The sequence below is a fragment of the Dryobates pubescens genome, chromosome 21 (assembly GCF_014839835.1).
Source record: "Dryobates pubescens isolate bDryPub1 chromosome 21, bDryPub1.pri, whole genome shotgun sequence".
Taxonomy (NCBI): Eukaryota; Metazoa; Chordata; class Aves; order Piciformes; family Picidae; genus Dryobates; species Dryobates pubescens.
Window position 1 is genome coordinate 20,104,808 of NC_071632.1, and position 20,899 is coordinate 20,125,706.

Here is a 20,899-nt window from a genome sequence, read left to right on the forward strand (position 1 = left end):
AGAGGACACAGTCTCAAGCTGTGCCAGGGGAGGTTTAGGCTGGAGGTGAGGAGAAAGTTCTTCCCAGAGAGAGTTGTTAGCCATTGGAATGTGCTGCCCAGGGAGGTGGTGGAGTCACCATCCCTGGAGGGGTTCAAGAGGGGATTGGATGTGGCACTTGGAGCCATGGTTTATTCAGTCAGGAGGTGCTGGGTGACAGGTTGGACTTGATGATCTCTGAGGTCTTTTCCAACCTGATTGATTCTATGAAACAAACAATCCCTTGAAGCCATCCAATTTTCAGGCTTAAATTGACTCATTACTTCCACCCTCCAGTGCCCACATGAAGCTTCCCTTTCTCCTCTGGGTTTTTTTGGTTGTTGTTGTTTTGCTCTTTTTTCTTCCATCTCCTTGTTCAAACCACAAGCAAGCTTGGCCTCACAGGTGAGGGCCACCGCATGATCCTCACCATCAATGCTTTCAAGATGCTCTTTGCTCCCAAGAACAACGTTAGTAAGTCTCCAAGACAAATTCAGAAGCATGCAGCAGCTTGACTCAGAAGTTGTAATTAAAATCACATCCAAAGCCAAACAATAACCTAACAGGGTCTGGCTGCAAGTAGGAGGTGTTCAAGAGGGCACTGGATGTGGCACTTGGTGCCATGGGCTCGTAGTCATGAGGTGTTGGGTGACTTGATGATCTCTGAGGTCTTTTCCAACCTTGTTGATTCTATGATTCTATGGCAGGAGCCATGCTAATAGAATCAGAGAGTCATTTTGGGTGGAAAAGATCAAGCCCAACCATTAACCCAGCACTGTCAGGTCACCACTACACACCATGGCCCTCAGCACCACACCTCGAAGCAGGAGGGACTCCCTCTTTAGATGAAGAATAGATAGTAGAAGAATAAACCTACTCTTTGTCTGAGCACTGTAATCAGTCTCTGCAACTCTTCTGGTTGATGAAGATAATGGAATCCTAGAGGTCTTTTCCAACCAAAAGATTTCTAAGATCATGAGATCCAACAGTCAAGCTAACACCACCATGGCCATTAAACCATGTCCCAAAGTGCTATGGCCAGAGGTTTTCTTTAACACCTCCAGGGATGGGGACTCCAGCACCTCCCTGGGCAGCCTGTGCCAATCCCTGACCACTCCTTCAGTACAGAAATTCTTCCTAGTACCCAACCTAAACCTCCCCTGGTGCAACTTGAGACCATTTCCTCTCATTCTATCATCTGATACTAGGGAGAAGAGACCAACCTCCACCTGGCTCCAACCTCCTTTCAGGGAGCTGGAGAGCACCAGAATATCTCCCCTCAACCTCCTTTTCTCCAGGCTGAACCACCCCCAGTTCCCTCAGCTGCTCCTCACCAGCTCTAGACCCTTCACCAGCTTCATTGCCCTTCTCCAGACACGTTCCAGCCCTTCACCATCCTCGGAGTGAGGAGCCCAGGCTTCAGGGTGTGTGGCCTCACCAGTGCAGACTACAGAGGCAAAGTCCTTCCCTGCTCCTGCTGGCCACAGCATTGCTGCTCCAAGGCAGGATGCTGTGGGCCTGGCTGGCCCCTGGGCTGCCTCATGCCCAGCCCTCTGCCAAGCTCCTGCCCCCATGGCAAGGCTCATCTGCCATCATTGCCAAGTGTCAGTTGTGACAACCACTCCTTCTGACCACATTCTTCCTGTCAGCCTCTCCAGAGCTGTCTGTAACAAGCTGCAGGACTTGTTCCCCCTGCACTGGGGCACTCGGTGCACACTCTGACCAGCAACTGCTGTTGAATAACCACAAAGCACTGAACTTGTCAGTGCAGTGCCCAGCTTGCAAAACCAAGCTCCCAAAACTCCTTCAGCTACATTAACCTCTTGGTTATGTTAGCACAGGGCTGCTACTGCAACCCCCTTTGCTTTGTACATCACTTCCTGCCTTCCCAACCACTCCAGAGAAAATATTTGTTCTGAGAAGAAGACAAAAAAGCCAAACAACAAAAGAATTATCCCAACTGCCCCTGGGGGAGCACCACCAAGACTGTCCCACCAGCAACAACACAAAACCCCCAAACCCTCGGTGCAAACAAAGCAGTCCAAACCACAACCACACACACACAGCCCTCAGCTACTTGAGGTCTCCCTCAGCTGCAGTCTTCCATCTGTGAATGAGACTAACAGTGCAAAAAAGGAAAGCCCCAAACCAAACAAACCCAAGGAAAAGAATATCTTTTCCAGCAGACTAGGGGAAGTGAAGTGGGGGTGAACCTTGAAGCTGAGTCCAGCAGCCCCTCTGGAAAGCAGATGAGTGCCTAGAAAGGCTGAGATGAAGGAAGAGGTCCTCACCTTTCCAACAAAGGTTAGATCCTCCGTGAAGTTCCCTTCATAGACAGAGTCATCCTCCAACAGCAGGATCCCAGAACCCTTCATGTTAAAAGCAGAAGCACAACAAGGTCACTCCCTTGAAGTATTTGAGTTCCACATCAACCAGCACCCCCCCAGAGCCCTCCTCTGCAGGGCTGCTCTCCATTCCTTCATCCCCAGCCTGGATTGATACCAAGGATTGCCCCACCCCACGTGCAGGACGTTGCACTTGGCCTTGTTGAACCTCAGGAGGTACACATGGTCCCACTGCTCCAGGTCCCTCTGGGTGGATCCCATCCCTACTGCACTGACTCCACTCAGCTTAGTGTCACCTACAAACTTGCTGCAAGTGCACTCAGGTCCCACTGTCCCTCACTCATGAAGACCCCAGGGACCCCTGAGGGGCTTTGCTTTCCACCCATTCCCCTACAAACAAAACGTGGGTTCCTGTTCGAAGAAGAGTCCCCACGAATTTGCTCCTGGGTCAGACTCCTGCTCCTCCCAAGCCTCTGACCTCCAGGTGCCTGCAGCCACTTGTCTCATCCTTTGCAGGACAATAGAGAGGAAAGAGGAAGGTGGCTGCTGAGGCCAGTCAGCTTTGTCCCTTTGCTGTGCAGTCAACCAGGCTTTAATGAGCTGCTCCCAAGCCTGCCTAACCTAACTCCTTCCCTTCCCTCCCCAATGCCACTAGCACACATTGTAGAGAAGGAGCACCAAGCTGCAGAACAGCCTGAGGAGGATCCCAGCGGAGGGAGAGTCTTTTTGCTGGGGTTTTAACCCCTGCTTGGAGCCCAAAGGTTGGAACAGGCCCCCAGCAGCCAGCAAAAACCCACCCGTGGGCACTTCCAGAGCTGCAGCACATTTTCCACTGGAATGCTGGCCTTGGTGGAAAGCTCCTTTTTCTGGCAAAAATAAAAGGTTTCCAAGGGAAGCTTCTTGGCCAGAGCAATTTTCCACTAGGAAACCCGAAGTGACTGCTCCCCCCACGGAAGCTGTGTGAAGGGAGAGAAGCCTTTGGCTGCTGGCAGGCCAAAAGAGAGCTTTTCTTTTGGCTGCCCTGCAGATGGAGGGTTTTATGGAAAGCCCTCCTGACAGAGTTTCCATGCTCAACATTTTCTCCCAATCTGGTGAGTGGGGAAGGGGTTGTTTGTTTTTTCAAGCCTGTATTTTTCTCCCCAGAGGAGAGGCTTTTCTTTCCAAGCCAGGCCCTAAACCGTGCCAGCCCCTTCTTGCCCCACCAACACCTAAACTCTCAATGAACTGGCCAGCCAGCTGGGCAAAGAGGAGGCAAAGGCTTTGTGATCTCCAAGGTAGGTGAAGTATCCTATGGAACTGCACTGCTTTACATAGGAGCTCTGGTCTCCAGCTGTAATCTGATGGGCAGCTGACCAGCCAGACCTAGAAGGTGCCTGAGCAAGAGCAAGAAGTGGCAGTCTCACCTCTGGTTCCTACCTGCCACCTCAGGAAGATGGCAAGCAACAAGGCTAAAGCTACACTTTGTACTTCAAGGTGGTTATGGTCAAATATCAGTGCTTACACTTTTGTGCTTTCTGTTCTCCCTCAAAATCAGAGAATTTTCAGGTGGAAAAGGGCCTTTCAATGTCATCTAGTCCAACCCCCCCTGCAGTCAGCATGGAGATCTTTAGCTGGATCAGGTGCTCAGAGCCCCATCCAGCCTGACCTGCTTGGTTTCCAGGGATGGAGCATCTACCACCATTCTGGACAGCCTGTGCCAGTGTTTCATCACCCTCACTGTAAAAAAGTCTTCCTTGATGTTGAAGATTAAGAGGTTTTCATTTTCATAGACTCAGAGAATTGTCAGGGTTGGAAGGGACCTCAAGGCTCAGCCAGTTCCAGCACCCCTACCATAGCCAGGGACCCCACACACTACAGCAGGTTGCTCACAGCCACCTCCAGCCTGGCTGCAAACACCTCCAGGGATGAGGCTGCCACCACCTCCCTGGGCAACCTGTGCCAGTCTCTCACCACCCTCATGGGGAACAACTTCCTCACATCCAATCTCAATCTCCTCACTTCTAGTTCTGCTCCATCCCCCCCAGTCCTATCCCTCCCTGACACCCTCAAAAGTCCTTCCCCAGCTTTCTTGGAACCCCCTGCAGATACTGGAAGGCCACAATGAGGTCTCCTCAGAGCCTTCTCTTCTCCACCCTGCACAACCCCAACTCCCTCAGTCTGTCCTCACAGCAGAGCAGCTCCAGCCCTCTGCTCCTCCTCGTGGCCTTTCTCTGGACACCTTCCAGCACCTCCAGATCCTTCCTGGAGCAGAAGCTCCAGAACTGGACCCAGAGCTCCATCTGTGGTCTCAGCAGAGTGGAGCAGAGAATCCCCTCCCTGGCCCTGCTGGCCACACTTCTCTTGCTCTGCTTGGCTCTCTGGGCTGCAAGTGCTCCCTGCTGGCTCCTGTTGAGCTTCTCCTCCCCCAGCACCCCCAGGTCCTATGCTTCAGGCTGACATTGCTCCTGATGGGGAATTCCAGGTCCCATCCTTTTAGCAAGTCCACTGCAGATGGGCACTCACCACCATCTTATCAGCATGAAATGTCCTTTGGTAGCAGACACCTGACTGGGTCACCACAATGCCTTGGCCGTGCTTGCGGTCATCGAGCCACGTCCCTATGTATCTCTCCCCCCTAGAAGGCAACAACAAAACCAACCCAAAACAGTTAAGGTTTTCTCCCCTGCTGTATTAGATCCTGCTCAATTTGATGCACCATTTCCTAGTGTCACCAGCAGAAGCAGGGCAACGACTGTCCCCCTGCACTCAGCACAGGGGAGGCCACATCTTGAATAATTGGCTCAGTCTTGGGCCCCTCTCTCCAAGAATGACACTGAGGGGCTGGAGTGTGTCCAGGAAAGGGCAACAAAGCTGGTAAAGGGTCTGGCCAGGAGCAGCTGAGGGACCAGGGATTGCTCAGCCTGGAGAAAATGAGGCTCAGGGGAGACCTTCTGGTTCTCTGCAACTCCCTGAGAGGAGGCTGGATCCAGGTGGGGGTGGTCTCTTCTCCCAAGCAACAAGGGACAGGACAAGAGGAGATAGCCTCAAGTCACCCCAGGGGAGGTTTAGGTTGGACAGCAGAAGAAACTTCCTCACTGAAAGGGTTCCCAAAAGCTGGAATGGGCTCCCCAGGGAGGTGGTTGGATCCCCATCCCTGGAGGTGTTGAAAAGAGGCATAGAGATGCTGAGGGCCATGGCTCAGCACCAGCCTTGGTAGAGTTAGAGACCGGTTGGACTCAATGATCTTAAAGGTCTTTTCCAACTGAAAGTGTTATGTATGAGGCTCCACACAGCACAAGTGCCCTGATGGGCTACACAAACTCAACTCATATAAAGCTTTCCCAGAGTCCAAGCCTTATAGCAGAGGTTGAACACATCTCCCTCTTCATCTCCAAGTCCACCCCACCAAAACATGAGGCTTCAGCCCTGCCAGCAGAGGGACAGAACTGTCAAGGTACCTAAAGCCAGCCCTGGCCTCAATCACCTTTACCTGTCTTTGTCTTCCCAGACTCCATATCCATTCTTCTTGTCATGTTCCCACTCTCCAGTGTATCTGAAGGGATGCTCAGCTGAGGTGCTCTCCAGGATCCCAAAGCCCTGGCGCATGTTGTCTTTGAAGTAACCTTTGTAGACCACATCATTGCCATACCTGCGGGGGGACAGACACAGGATTTAAGGCTGTGCCTATTTGATCACTGCTACTGGAGCAGGAGGCCAGGGGGGGGTGAGTAGAATGGGCTCATCTGCCTCCTAAACATTCCAAATATTCATCTGGTAGCCCTGGAGCTGCTTGGTGCTCACTCTCAGGAACGTGAAGCACTCAAGGCAGTCGCTCCACACAGAGCTCTGCCTTGGGAGAGGCAGGCTGCAGTGACCACTGCTGAACAGAACAGAACAGAACAGAACAGAACTAACCAGGGTGGAAAAGACCTTTGAGATCCAGTCCAACCTATCACCCAGCACCATCTAATCAACTCAACCATGGCACCAAGTGCCACATCCAGTCTCTTCCTAAACACCTCCAGGGATGGGGACTCCACCACCTCCCTGGGCAGCACATTCCAATGGCCAATCTCTCTTGCTGGGAAGAACTTCTTCCTAACATCCAGCCTGAACCTTCCCTGGCACAGATTGAGACTGTGTCCTCTTCTTCTGGTGCTGGCTGCCTGGGAGAAGAGACCAACACCCACCTGGCTACAGCCTTCATTCAGGGAGCTGTAGACAGCAAGAAGGTCTCCCCTGAGCCTCCTCTTCTCCAGGCTAAGCAACCCCAGCTCCCTCAGCCTCTCCTCACAGGGCTGTGCTCCAGACCTCTGGCCAGGTCCTTTCCAACTCAAACCATTCTGTGATTTCCTTTTGTCCTGTTGCTTTTTCCTTGCCAGGAGAGACTGACCACCACACCAGATGGCTGGGGGAGACAGAGTGAGCTGTGTTCTCCACCAAGTCTGCCCAGGGCTGGTGGCTCACCATGAGCTCTCCTCCCTTCAACCACAAGCATGGATGCAGAATTACCCTAATTCCTCACCCATAAGGCACAGAAGCTGCTGTGGCAGGGGGTTACAGTGGTCACAGCTTGCAGAGCAGCTCCTGCTTTCCAGTGCTCAGGAGGCTCAGGTTTGTGTAGCCACACTGCTGTCCATCTCCAAAGAAAAGCTTCTGGAGCCTGACTTCATTACCCTGGGTTTCACACTAAGCCTTTCACAGAGAGGTGGGGACACAAAGTACATGGAATCCTTCCCCCCCCTCCTCTTCCCTCCCCCAGAATCCATCTTTGGGTTTTACTTACTCACAGATTCCATAGCCTCTCATCTTGCCCTCATACCAGTGGCACTTGTAGCAGTCATAGCGGTCTTCAGCCTGGCGTGGGACAAGGCAGATCCCAAACCTACAAGGGACATGTGGCAGAGGTCAAAAGGTGACTCAGTTGTCCTGGATGAGGTTTGAAAGCTAAGGAACTTCCAGACTCCCAAGCTGGTCTCTTCTCCCGGGCAGCCAGCACCACAACAAGAGGACACAGCCTCAAGCTGTGCCAGGGGAGGTTCAGGCTGGATGTTAGGAAGAATTTCTTCCCAGCAAGAGAGATTGGCCATGGGAATGTGCTGCCCAGGGAGGTGGTGGAGTCCCCATCCCTGGAGGTGTTTAGGAAGAGCCTGGCTGAGGCACTTGGTGCCATGGTTTAGTTGATTAATGGTGTTGGGGGATAGGTTGGACTGGATGAATTGGGCTGCAACAGCAGAGTCCCCCTACAAGGTGTCAGTGTCCCTGTTCCTCTGGGAAGAGCCATCTCTTGCTTTGAAAACAAGCTAAGAAACAGCCTGCATCTGGAGGCTCACCCATGCTCCAAGCCGTCCTTGAAGTCCCCAACGTGGTTGCGTCCATCACGCCACTTCAGGGTCCCCCTGTGATGTGAAGCAAGGGTTACATGAGGCAGATGACCTGCAACACCCACAGCTGCAACAGAAGGCATCAAGGCACAGCCTAGAAATGGTTGACATCAAAACCTTTTTCCCCAGGGGACAGAGACACAAATGCTGCTGGCAGCTCTTGCTTTGCACTGCAAGGAGCAAAGGGTAAGTTTGCACTGGAGAAGAGGAGGCTGAGGGCACTTCATTGCTCCCCACAACTACCTGGAAGGAGACTGGAGTGAGGTCTCTTGTCCCAAAGAATAAGAGGACACTGGATGAGAGGAAATGGGCCCCTCAGTTTAAGAAGGACATTGAGACTCCTGAACATGTCCAGAGAAGGGCAGCGAGGCTGGGGAGGGGTCTGGAGCACAGCCCTGGGAGGAGAGGCTGAGGGAGCTGGGGTTGCTTAGCCTGCAGAAGAGGAGGCTCAGGGGAGACCTTCTTGCTCTCTCCAACTCCCTGAAGGGAGGTTGTAGCCAGGTGGGGGTTGGTCTCTTCTCCCAGGCACCCAGCACCAGAACAAGAGGACATAGTCTCAAGCTGTGCCAGGGGAGGTTCAGGCTGGAGGTGAGGAGAAAGTTCTTCCCAGCAAGAGAGATTGGCCATTGGAATGTGCTGCCCAGGGAGGTGGTGGAGTCCCCATCCCTGGAGGTGTTTAAGAAGGGATTGGATGTGGCACTTGGTGCCATGGTTTAGTTGATTAGATGGTGTTGGGTGATAGGTTGGACTGGATGATCTCAAAGGTCTTTTCCAACATGGTTAATTCTACTCTACTCTACTCAGGTTGTTGAGCCCTGCCCCAGCCTGTCCAGGGCAGCAATGGAGACCTCATCCCTGGAGGTGTTTCAAAGCCATGTGGATGTGGTGCTGAGGGACACAGTTTAGTGGTGACCTTCAGTGCTGGGTTGAGGGTTGGACCTGATGATCTGCGAAGCCACCTCCAACCTAAGCAGTTTGCAGCAGGGGAGGTTCAGGTTGGATATGAGGGGAAAATTCTTTCCTGCAAGAATGGGCAGGGATTGGGAGAGGCTGCCCAGGCAGGTGGTGGAGTCACCATCCCTGGAGAAGTTCAAGGGATGTGTGGCACTGGCACTTTGGGGGATGGTTTAATGGCCATGGTGGTGTTGGGTTGAAGGTTGGACTCAATGAACTTACAGTCCTTCTCCAACCAAAACAATCTGATGGTTCTATGTTTTGCAAATTCCTCTGGCAATGGTTTGGATGATAAAAAGGCTTTGGGTAGCACAAGACCAAACTTTTCTCACATTCACCAGCAAAGGCTTTTCACTGGCTGCAGCACTGTTGTCATCATGATGATAAGATTTCGTGCCCCAGGCTGAGATCTTGAACATAAACATCAGCTCAAGACTAAGTCCTTAATTAGAGCCTTAATCCAATGCAATGTGGTCATTACCACATCACTGGGGCAACCTCTACCATTTACTGCACGAACCAGCAGCACCAGCAAGACTTCTGCAGCAGGTCATGCATCAGGAGTCAAGCTTTGAGGCAAATGTGTCCCAATTGTCCCCCCTGAGTCCATCCTCAATTCCAAATTCCCAGAGCCTGTGATCTAGGAGCTCAGCATGGGATGGACCCAGAGCCTGTGATCCAGGAGCTCAGCATGGAGTGGACCCAGAGCCTGTGATCCAGGAGCTCAGCATGGAGTGGACCCAGAGCCTGTGATCCAGGAGCTCAGCATGGAGTGGACCCAGAGCCTGTGATCCAGGACCTCAGCATGGAGTGGACCCAGAGCCTGTGATGCAGGACCTCAGCATGGGATGGACCACCCCATATCCAGAGCCACTCTGGGGCACCTATGCCTCCCCTATTCCATCCACTAGATGAAGGTAGTGCTGCAGAGACATTAGGACCACCTTTGCATGGCCTTGCTTAGGAGAGGGGCACAACAGAGTCTCCTTACTTGCCGTGTGGCTTTCCCCAGCGCCACTCGCCCTCGTAGGTGGCACTCCGGAACTTGCCCTCCAGCCTGAAGAGGTAGGTGAAGAAGCGGCAGCAGGGGGGCTGGATGCCTTCGCCAGTCCTGCCCCACAAGGGGAAATCTCTCTTCCCATTCAGTGCCTGCCGCACAGCCTGGTTCAGCTTCCACTGCCACACAGCCTGGGGGAAGAGGGGTGGTGAGGCCGTAGCTCCAAACGGCTCCCCAGCAAGAGCTGCTGCAGGAGAAGCAGCAGGAAGCTGCTGTGCTCCCTTCCACTCTGTGCTGGATGCTGGCTGGCTGCTCAGTGATGGCTCATCTGGCTGCAGAGCAGCCAGGCAGGAAGGGACCTGGGGTACTGGTTGACAGCAGCTGAACAGGAGCCAGCAGTGAGCCCAGGTGGCCAAGAAGGCCAAGGGCATCCTGGCCTGCATCAGGAACAGCGTGGCCAGCAGGAGCAGGGAAGTCATTCTGCCCTGTGCTCAGCACTGGTTAGGCCACACCTTGAGTCCTGTGCCCAGTTCTGGGCCCCTCAGTTTAAGGACATTGAGACTCTTGAACGTGCCCAGAGAAGGGCAACAAAGCTGGGGAGGGGTCTGGAGCACAGCCCTGGGAGGAGAGGCTGAGGGAGCTGGGGTTGCTTAGCCTGCAGAAGAGGAGGCTCAGGGGAGACCTTCTTGCTCTCTACAACTCCCTGAAGGGAGGCTGTAGCCAGGCACCCAGCTTGTGATGGGTTAACACCCATCCTGGAAGCAGGGGGGGAGGGCCTGCAGGGCGTTTTCCCCCTGGGAAACTGAGTCTGTTCCACTCCCCCTCCCTGCCCAGCTAGGGTATAAAAGGGAGGACACTGCTGCCCACTGCAGGCTTGAGCCCACAGCCTTGCTCAGTCGGTAGAGCAGGGGAGTGGTAGAGTGGAAAGTGCAGAACCTACCAATCCTAACTAATCCATCTTCTGATCAGGAAGCTAAAGTCAGTGAGCCACTGGACCAGGCTGCCCAGGGAAGGTGTGGATGCTCCCTCCCTGGAAGTGTTCAAGCCCAGGTTGAATGATGCCCTGAGCAACCTGGGCTAGGGCAAGGTGTCCCTCCCCACGGCACAGGGGTTGGAAGTAGATGATCTTTAAGGTCCCTTCCAACCCAAACCATTCTATGATCTTGCTCAACAGGATTTCCTCCTCCACTCAGCAGTCAATCTTTTGCCTCCACTAGAGAGCTGCCATCTCCCCTGTGCCATCCTTCTGTTTCCAAACTGGGCTTCTCAGGTGGCACAGAAGCACCTTGCCCACTGCTAACCTTCATCTGTGGGTCTTTGGCAGTGAGGGAGAAGGTTTCTTCAGGGGTTATGATGGAGAATCCATACCTGTGAAGCAGAAGACATTACAGTGACTATGAAAAACTAATTTCTTAGGCAAACAGCAGCTCCTACCCTCCTCCTTCCTCCTCAGGAGCTAATGGAGCAGCAGTTCCCACCCTTCTCCTTCCTCCTCAGGAGCTAATGGAGCAGCAGCTCCCACCCTTCTCCTTCCTCCTCAGGAGCTAATGGAGCAGCAGCTCCTACCCTCCTCCTTCCTCCTCAGGAACTAATGGTTCTTTTGGAATCAGTTTGCCCTCCTCAGAAGGCACTCAGCTAGTGAAACCATTTTGATTCTCTCAGTCTGGAGTCAAACCCAACTGATTACTGATGGATTTCAGTGTGTCAGATGCAAACACCACAAGTCCAAGGTGCTGTGATCCCATCTCAGAGGTGCTAGAGTTACCCAGAACCAAGCCCAAGGGGTGCAAAGGGGATGGGATACACAGTTTGGATCCTTTCCTCAGGTTCACAACCCAGCTGAACACTTTTCACTTATGCCTCCAAGTGGAAATTTTTCACTCACAGTCCTGGAGCTGATTTCTCCTTGTGGTTGTCATCTACCCAGACAAGCTTCAGATCAAAACTCTGGAAGCTGTTTCCCTGGAACAAAAGTGAGAAGACATTCCTGATACTGATGGCAACATCACACTCTGTCCCCATTCTGCTGAGCCCCTGAGCAGCAGAGCAAGGCTGGCAGCACTGTGAACTGCTGCTTTTGTGGTCCACATATCAATCCCACACTGTGATGGTAGACCTTGGAGATAGAGTAGAATAGAACAGCACAGCACCTGGGCTCACTGCTGGCTCGTGTTCAGCCTGCTATCAACCACTACCTCCAGGTCCCTCTCTGCCTGGCTGCTCTCCAGCCACTCTGACCCCAGCCTGTAGCACTGCTTGGGGTTGTTGTGGCCAATGTGCAGAACCTGGCCCTCAGATGTGTCCAATCTTATGCCCTTGGACTCTGCCCATCTGTCCAGCCTGGCAAGGTCCCTCTGGAGAGTTCTCCTACCCTCCAACAGATCAACTCCTGCTGCTAACTTGCTGTCATCTGCAAATTTACTGATGATGAACTCAATCCCCTCATCCAGATCATCAATAAAGATATTGAACAGGATGGGGCCCAGTCTGATCGCTGGGGGACACCACTGGTGCCTGGCTGGCACAGCCTGTAGTGGCTCACAAGTGCACCACTTAAGGAGTCACAACTGTAACCAAGAAGCCACCAATCCAGAGGACACTAACATGGTTGAACTGTCAGGCAAAGCCTAAGTGTGATGTCACATCTCCCTCCCATCTCTAAAGCCCAGATGCCCACACCAGGGAGCTGCCATCTGTAAGGACCTAGTTGGCCAAGGTTAGTTACAAGCACTGTGGAGTTCACCACAAGGTAACCCCTGATGTATCTACCCTATTAGTGGCAGAGGGGAGGGAGGGAGGCTGCCCCTCCTAAATCCATGACCGAAGAGAGATATCTACAGTGCAGATCCCTCCTTGTGAGCTGCCTTGTGCTCTCATCCCACTGCAGGACATGATTCAGCTCATCCTAATTTTGGCACCTGAACAAGGTCAGGTAAACCACACCCAGATGGAGCATCCTTCTCTCCCCTGACTGTAAAGGGAGCCTGGGGGCACTTGCTTACAGCAGTGCTGAGCCATCTACAATGTAAAGCTGGGTGAGATAATCCCTAAGCCCTCAGGCTTAGACCCTGCAAGCTGAGTAGGGCTTCTCAGGTCAGGTTTGGAAGAGCCCCATCAGATACATCAGCTCACAAGGCAGTCATGTGTGTGGACACCTGGGGGGCTGGCACATGACTAAAGAGCAGGAAAGGTGCAGATGAAGGGAGCCCTGCTGGGTTACAGGAGCTGTCAGCCAGAGCAAGCCAGGCTGGCCTTGGTTAGCACGCTGCAGAGCAGCTTCAGCACGTTATTCATCTAGCTGCCCATGGATGCAGGCACTCCCTGTCTGCCCCACACCCAGGCCCAAATTCCTGCAACAGCCCCCAGAACACCTGAAACTTCTGCTGCTGTGCCACGAGCTGGCAGAGTCAACCATGACAGGTCCTGCTCAGTGCTCTGCACGAGTGCTTACAGTAGAGCATCTCTGATTCAGCAGGCTCCCGTTGGTCTGGCCAGCAGCCAAGCCCTGCTGCGTGTTCAGTGTCCAAGGAACCCAAACCTGACTGTCCTTCCAACCCCTCTGAAGGGCTGCAGCCTCACCTGGATGATCACAAGGACATCATCAAAGAGCAGGATCCGGTCTGAGCGAGTCGTGCTGGCGGCGATGGGAAGATTTTTGCTGTCCTCCAGCAGCCTCCTTTCAGGCACACAGAGGATGTCCTGCAGGAAGAACCACAGAGGTCAAAGCCATCAAGAAGCACCAGGTTTTGGGAAGGCTGACAGGCCCTGCAGAGCCCCTCTGGCTCATGGTGCAAGCTGGCAGCCCAGCAGAACCGGACACAGAACTCCACTTTTGAAGCTGACCAGGAGGTTTCCTCCAGGCTTCCACACTGCCCTGCTCTGTTGGCTTCCAAACCAAGCCTCAAATGCTTGAGCCCTGTTAAGTCTCCTCCACGTGGAAGCAGGAGTGTGAGGCACCCAAAAGAGCTGCCCCATCATCAAGCCACTTGCCTCCTCCCTGACTCACCGTGAATTTGTAGCTCAGGTTTTTCCACAGGGACTTGGTAAAACAAGCTTCATCCAGGACTTGGCTGATGAAAGACTCCAGCTTCACATACTCCTTGATGGCAGTGATAACCACATCCTTCTCAGAGCCCTGATGAAAGGAGGCAAGGCTTGAGCAATGCTTCAGGCATGGCTGTGCAGTGCATTTACTCTCTGGGCTACAGCTGCAGAAAGACCTCAGCTGCTCTGAGCCCAAAGGGCTCGTGAGAGTCAACCCTCAACCCCCTTGGCAAGGAAAGCCTCCAAACTCCAGCATTCTCTCTGCCACCAGCAGAAGTGTGCAGCCTTCAGCCAGACACCTGAGCCTTTGGAGCTGCTCTCTGTGAGGAGTAGCTCATAGCACACTCTTCAGTGCTTTGGGACCTGCAGGTGGGCTGCACTCCACCAGTGCTGGTTACTGCCACCACCCCAGCTGTACCCTGGACATCATCCTCCTTCCAGCCTGCTTGCACAGAGTCACAGCTTGCACTGGGTTGGGAGAGGACCCTCAAAGGTCACCTTGTCCAACCACCCTGCAGTGAGCAGGGACATCTCCAACTAGATCAGGCTGCCCAGGGCCACATCCAGTCTGGTCTTGAATGTCTCTAGGAACGAGGCCTCAGCTGCATCCCTGCCAGTACTTTGCCACTCTCCTCCTTCCTCCTTCTGTCCAGTCTAAATCTGCCCTGCTCCAGTTTAAAACCACTGCTCCTTGGCCTATTGCTACAACCCCTTCTAGACAGTCCTCCCCCAGCCTTCCTGTAGGTCCCCTTCAGATACTGAGCTGTAGTTCTAAAGTCTGCCTGGATCCTTTTCTTCTCTAGGATGGACAGCCCAAATTTTTTTCAGCTTGTCTTTGTAGGAAAGCTGCTCCAGCCCTGGGCCTCTGGACCCCCTGAGCAGGTCTATGTCCCTCTTGTGTTGGGATCCCATGGAATCAGAGAATCAATAAGGTTGGAAAAGACCTCAGAGATCATCAAGTCCAACCTGTCACCCAGCATCTCCTGACAACTAAACCATGGCTCCAAGTGCCACATCCAATCCCTTCTTAAACACCTCCAGGGATGGTGACTCCACCACCTCCCTGGGCAGCACATTCCAAAGGCCAATTACTCTCTCTGTGAAGAACTTCTTCCTAACATCCAGCCTGAACCTCCCCTGGCACAGCTTGAGACTGTGTCCTCTTGTTCTGGTACCTGGGAGAAGAGACCAACCCCCACCTGGCTACAGCCTCCCTTCAGGGAGTTGTAGAGAGCAAGAAGGTCTCCCCTGAGCCTCCTCTTCTGCAGGCTAAGCAACCCCAGCTCCCTCAGCCTCTCCTCCCAGGGCTGTGCTGCAGACCCCTCCCCAGCCTCGTTGCCCTTCATCTCTGGACATAATACTGCAGGTGAGGAGTCCCACCAGAGAGTCCCACCAGCCCTGCACAAGGTGTTAGCATGAGGCAGCCAAGTCACATCAGCTACAGCTTCCTACCTCTTGGAGAGCCTCCTTCAGTTTGGTCAGGAGCTGTACATAGTGCTCGATGTGATCTCGGATAGGCTTGTGAAGAACAGTGTACAAGGCCAGTGACATGGAGCTCTCAGAGGTGAAGTCTGTGAGGAATTGCTTCAGCACTGTCTTGTGGTGCTTCCAGGCTTCACTGCAAGATGGGAAATTGAGACAAAAAGGTTCATCCATGAATTCTGGAAATGGATTCCCACTCCCCTGCCTCCCAAACTCCCTGTGCTTCCTCCCAGAGAGGGCAGGGAAAGCCTTGGAAGAGCAGCAGGTAATGTGCTCCAAACACTTCTGCAGACCAGACACAGAAACAAGGTGGTGAGGCAAACCAGAGCTTCATCCACCTTGCCTCTGGCCCAGAGGTCTGCACAAACAGGACCTACAGCCACAAATGGACTCCAGCCTGACTTTCATGGTGGTTTTCACACTGAGAGGGAGACTCAGCTAAATGGCCAGGAAGGAACTACTGGAGTGAGATCCAGACTCTTCCCAGTGGACACAAACTGGAGCCCAGGAGGTTCCACCTGAACAGGAGGAGAAACTTCTTTGGTGTGAGGGTGCTGGAGCCCTGCCCCAGGCTGCCCAGAGAGGTTGTGGAGTCTCCTTGTGTGGAGAGCTTCCCTGGGCATTGTGCTCCTGGGCACTGTGCTGTGGGTGCCCTGCTGGAGCAGGGGGTTGGCTTGGGTGATCCCTTCCAAACCCCATCATGCTGGGATTCCAGGAGTCTGCTCATGCTTTTGTTTGCTGTTTCCATGAGGCTCTGACATCATCTGGGACAAACAGTGGAAATTTCCTGCCAGATTCCCACAGAATCCTTTCTCAGACCTCAGTCCTTACCTGAACCCCCAGATTTACCTCCTCTGCAAAGGGAGTTGTGCCTGACTAGAAAGAGATGGAGAGAGAGAGGTAGAGGAAATGGTTCAAGAGCTGCTGCGGTGGCCTCGGAAGACGACAGGGGCAGGAAGCTGGACCACGAAATGACGACTGCAAGGTGCAGCACTCGGTGCTGCTCACTCTGGTTTAGTCTCTTGGCCCATATAACATTTCTGTGTTCCTGCCAGCACCTTCAAGGAGCACTTCCCAGCCCACTGACCTTTTGCTCTTTGTGGCATGCTCGAAGCCCTGCACCACGACGTAGTTGGCAAACGTGACGAAGTATCTGTTGGCAGGAGGAAAGCAGAGGCACAGCCATGAGCTGGGTTAGAGGTGCACATGGCCTGCAACAGTCAAGTGACAGAGGGAAGGAGCTCCTTGAAAATGTCAGGTCAGGTCCTCCACCTCCACTCCTCAAGGGCAGCAAGGCTGGGGAAGGGTCTAGAGAACAAATCTGCTGTCTGAGAACATCTGATTGTGTTCCCCGAAGCTCCTGCCTGCTCAGAGCCCCAGAAAACCTGCCCTTGAATGGTTGCAAGGATGGAGCATCTACCATCTCTCTGGGCAATGTGGGATAGGGGCTCATAAGCCCTGGGAGGAGAGGCTGAGGGAGCTGGGGCTGTTCAGCCTGGAGAAGAGGAGGCTCAGGGGAGACCTCATTGCTCTCTACAGCTCACTGAAAGAAGGCTGGAGGCAGGTGGGGCTGGGTCTCCTCTCCCTACTATCAAGTGACAGAATGAGAGGAAATGTCTTCAAGTTGCACCAGAGGAGGCTTAGGTTGGATATTAGGGACAAGGTCTTGCCTGCAGAAGCCAGGCATTGGAACAGGCTGCCCAGGGAGCTGGTGGAGTCCCCTTCCCTGAAGATGGCCAAGCCCCATGCAGACACAGCACTGTGGGACATGGCCTGATGGCCATGGTGGTGTTAGGTTGGTTCATCACCTTGGTGACCTTAGCAGACTTTTCCAAACAAAAGGCTTTCATGATTCTGCAACTTCACAAAGCAGGCAGAGACAGAGCTACTCTGCTCCTCACCTTGGCTCACTCCCCTTCTGCCCCCTTTGCCAGCCCCATGCTTCAACTGTCACACTGACTTCTGCACCACTCCTGTCACAGGAAGTTTAAACCACTCTGGTGTTCAGCAAAAGCAGAAGCAAGCTTCCTCACTTTACCTCCCAGCACTCCTGGGAAGCAAACCTGCAAAGGCTGAGCTTGGGAGATCCACCTTCAGATGAAGGAATTCCTGCTGGTTGAAGTAAAAGCCTCAGGGCTGTGTGACTGGTGGTAAGCTGAAGCCAAGGTGTCCCACACCAATGTGTCCCAGCTCACACTAGAGGGAGATGGAGCCCTGCTTTGGCAGCAAATACCAGGCTTTCCTTCCCGTGGGGTTTTGGGAGGGGTCCTGTAGCATGTCCTGCCTCTTCATCATTTCTTTCACCTCTTAGGGACATCTATTTGTGTATTTCAGTCCCTTGAACCACTCCAGGAAGCATGAGACATTGTAGGATGAGGTCTGCAGAAGGTGAATCAGCAGAGGTGGGGAGGAGCCAGGCTTTGATTTCGAAATGAAGGGAAATTGGAGCTGCAGATAAACTTCTCCTTTGGGCCATCTGAAGCCTCAGCACATACCTTCACCTCCTCTATGCCTCTCTACAGCTCTCTGAAAGGGGATTGGAGCCAGGTGGGGACTGGGCTCTTCTCCCTCAGAAGTGATAGCACAAGAGGAAACAGCCTCAAGCTGTCCCAGGGGAGCTTTAGGTTGGACAGGAGGGAAAATTTCTTCCCCTTGAGGGCTGCCAAGGCTTGGCCCAGGCTGCCCAGGGCAGTGGTGGAGACCCCATCCCTGGAGGGGTTTCAAAGCCATGAAGATGTGGTGGTGGTGAGTGATGTGACTAAGTGGTGACCTGGCAGTGCTGGGTTAAGGGTTCTGACAGGGCTCTTCCAACCAACTCAGGCTATCATTCTAGAATATTCTCTGCTCATCCCTGTGAGTCCTTTAAACTTCAGGAGCAGGTTGCCCAGGGAGGTGGTGGAGTCACCATCCCTGGGGCACGGCACTTGGGATGTGGTTTGATGGCCATGGTGGTGTCAGGCTGACAGCAGGACTTGATGGTCTTAGAGGTCTTTTTCCAGCTGCAGCAGTTCTATGATTCTGTGACCTCTCTGTCCCTGGTGGCAACTCAAACTGCTGTCTCATAAATCCCCCAGGTACAAATCCTACCCCTTTGCTCTCTTCCCCTTTGCAAGATGCTTACAAGAACACATTCTGCCTCTTACACACACACTTAGAGCAACAAAAAGGCAGCTCCTTGAGATGCCTGCACAGACACAGCATTCTGCAGCACCACTTCTGAGCACTGAGGGCTCTCCCCTGACCCAATGCCTGAACACTCATGGCCAGAAGCGAACAGATTCCATGCACAGATTAATTGTGCCAAAGCTGCCAGGGGGGAAGTTTGGTCCCCATGCACTGCTCCAGAGTGCTTCTGTACTTACTGGATGTAAACACTTAGAAACAAGTCTCCTTTCCAGATGGTGTAAATGTCCTGGATGCAGAATGCCTCAGAGGTGCTCCACTTTTGCTTCAGTATCCAGTAACTCTCTTCCGTGAGGTTCCAGAGAGCTTGAAATCGATCGTTTAGGAGCTGGAAGAGCTTGAAGTTCTCCTTTCCCTTCTGGTCATTAGGCTCTTTGAGGAAGAAATGAGGGAGAAAAGAGGATTGGAAAAGCCTTGATTCCATGAAGAATCTTGTGGAAACATTGCTCACATCTAATGCTCAGCCCGTTTGTTCCCAGTGTAAAGAATAGAATAGAATTAACCCAGGTTGGAAGAGACCTTTGAGATCAAGTCCAACCTATCCCCCAACACCATCTCATCAACTAAACCATGGCACCAAGGGCCTCAGCCAGGCTCTTCCTAAACACTTCCAGGGATGGGGACTCCACCACCTCCCTGGGCAGCACATTCCAAAGGCCAGTCTCTCTCTGTGAAGAACTTCTTCCTAACATCCAGCCTGAACCTCCCCTGGCACAGCTTGAGACTGTGTCCTCTTGTTCTGCTGCTGCTTGCCTGGGAGAAGAGACCAACCCCCACCTGGCTACAGCCTCCCTACAGGGAGTTGTAGAGAGCAAGAAGGTCTCCCCTGAGCCTCCTCTTCTGCAGGCTAAGCAACCCCAGCTCCCTCAGCCTCTCCTCCCAGGGCTGTGCTCCAAAGCCCTCCCCAGAAAGCAGAGGTATGAGAAGGAAAGAGTTCCAAACAGGACTGAGATGCTGCTGCTGCTGCTTTAGGGTTGTGTCCCTGTGACTAATTGCATAGGTTATCCACGATGAAAGGCTTCATCCTTCTCATTTTGTGGGGCATGAGGCTCAGCCCTGGCTCAGACACAAGCACCAGAAGAAAATTCCTGCTTCTTGCCCCAAGGGCTCTTCCCAGTCTCCTTGGAGGCTAGACCAAAGAGGAGGTGACTTGAGAGGAAACCACCCCAGAGGCTTAATCCAGTCCCTCCACTTTTGGCCAGACAGGTTAGTGAATATTTAGATGGATTTAGTTCAGTGGAGCTGCTCTGATTCACTGCCAGCTCAGAACCTGCACTCACAAGTTTTCCCTTCAAAGGCAGCCATGGCCGTGGCCCAGGAGCCCTTGTTTAGGGGTCGTGTAGGTGTGAGATACATTGTGGGTTTCCACACAGCATGCTGGAAGCAAGCCTCAGAGGGGGTGTGCAGGGTTAGAATCTGGATTAACACCCCAAAAGCCAGCAGGAACCCCAAGCCTAGGCTTGGCATCCTGAAGAGCTCACTATCTTAACTGAAACATCTCCACACACCACTTACTCCAGCAAACAGCCTCCTGCAAGCCCTCAACTATGGAGTTCCAGTTCCCAATCCCTTCCTGGGTGTGTCAATGACTCAAGGCTAGAACCACAGACCAAAAAAGAAATTAATTAGGTTTCTGCAGCCTACCTGCCTGCAGCAGAGGCTTGAGGATGAGGGCATCTATCCGTGCCAGGCATGCTGAGAAGGTTTCCTCCACTTGGAGCAGAGATGCAGTTGCTTCAGCTGTGCACATGTCCTGGATGCAACACAGAAAGGTATAGCTTAACTCCCCAGCAAGAAAGAGCTCCTATCTGCCAAGGCTTCCATGCTCATCACAAGCCACCAGCCTTCCCTGCTCCTGGCAGCACACAGGGGTGCAGCTGCTGAGCCTAACAACCATTTGAAAGCGTTAGGAGATGAGCCAGAAAGCAAACAGCTCAACACCAGCTGGTGGCACAGAAGACCACCAAGGCTACAGCCTGTTTTCCTGATGCCTCACATTGAAGATCTTCTCAGGTGGGCCACAATACCTCTTCCACACGACTGGAAAGGCCCTGAACTGCTTGATGCTCGTTAATCCTGCTTCGTGCCAGATCTGCTCTCCCAGAAGACAATTCTCAAGTACAAGGAAGGGAAGGATGAAGCTAAGTGCTTCTTCCCACCTCTCTCACCAGTCTTCTGCCCAGGTGCCTCAGGCTGCACCTTTTGGCATGCAAAGCTATTGCATGGACCTGCAGAGCCTTGCTGGCCATGTCCAGACATCCAAGCCTCCGAAGGAGCAGAGGGCTGGTGTGACTCCTTCCCGAGGAGGCCACTGCGCTGCTGCTTATGTGGCACAGCTGCTGCGTCAGGCAGGAAAGTTTGCCTCAAGTGGAAGTGGGCAGTGCTCAAAGAAAGGCAGCAAACCCCTGGGAGCTAACTCCAGGAGCTTCCTCCTTCCCAACAGAAGCCTATCAGAGGAAGTGAGCACAGCCAGCTAATGGCTTGTCATAAGACACTGCTCTGGAAAAGAGCCA

General features: G+C 53.2%; 1 protein-coding gene across 1 annotated transcript in view; it reads right to left on the reverse strand.

The window, feature by feature from the left end:
- ALS2CL (ALS2 C-terminal like) overlaps positions 1-20,137 on the reverse strand; it is a 31,581-nt gene extending 11,444 nt beyond the window's left edge. The window contains exons 1-14 of the mRNA XM_009898156.2: positions 20,031-20,137; positions 18,566-18,758; positions 16,291-16,356; positions 15,174-15,339; positions 13,684-13,812; positions 13,257-13,376; positions 11,563-11,639; positions 10,979-11,045; positions 9,672-9,868; positions 7,676-7,741; positions 7,129-7,227; positions 5,833-5,991; positions 4,866-4,977; positions 2,310-2,387 (exon numbers count right to left, since the gene is read on the reverse strand). Coding sequence (XP_009896458.2) covers positions 2,310-2,387; positions 4,866-4,977; positions 5,833-5,991; positions 7,129-7,227; positions 7,676-7,741; positions 9,672-9,868; positions 10,979-11,045; positions 11,563-11,639; positions 13,257-13,376; positions 13,684-13,812; positions 15,174-15,339; positions 16,291-16,356; positions 18,566-18,758; positions 20,031-20,136 — 1,635 coding nt within the window. The 5' untranslated portion in view covers position 20,137. The remainder of the gene's footprint in view (positions 1-2,309; positions 2,388-4,865; positions 4,978-5,832; positions 5,992-7,128; positions 7,228-7,675; positions 7,742-9,671; positions 9,869-10,978; positions 11,046-11,562; positions 11,640-13,256; positions 13,377-13,683; positions 13,813-15,173; positions 15,340-16,290; positions 16,357-18,565; positions 18,759-20,030) is intronic.
- Between the last annotated feature and the right edge of the window lie 762 nt (positions 20,138-20,899).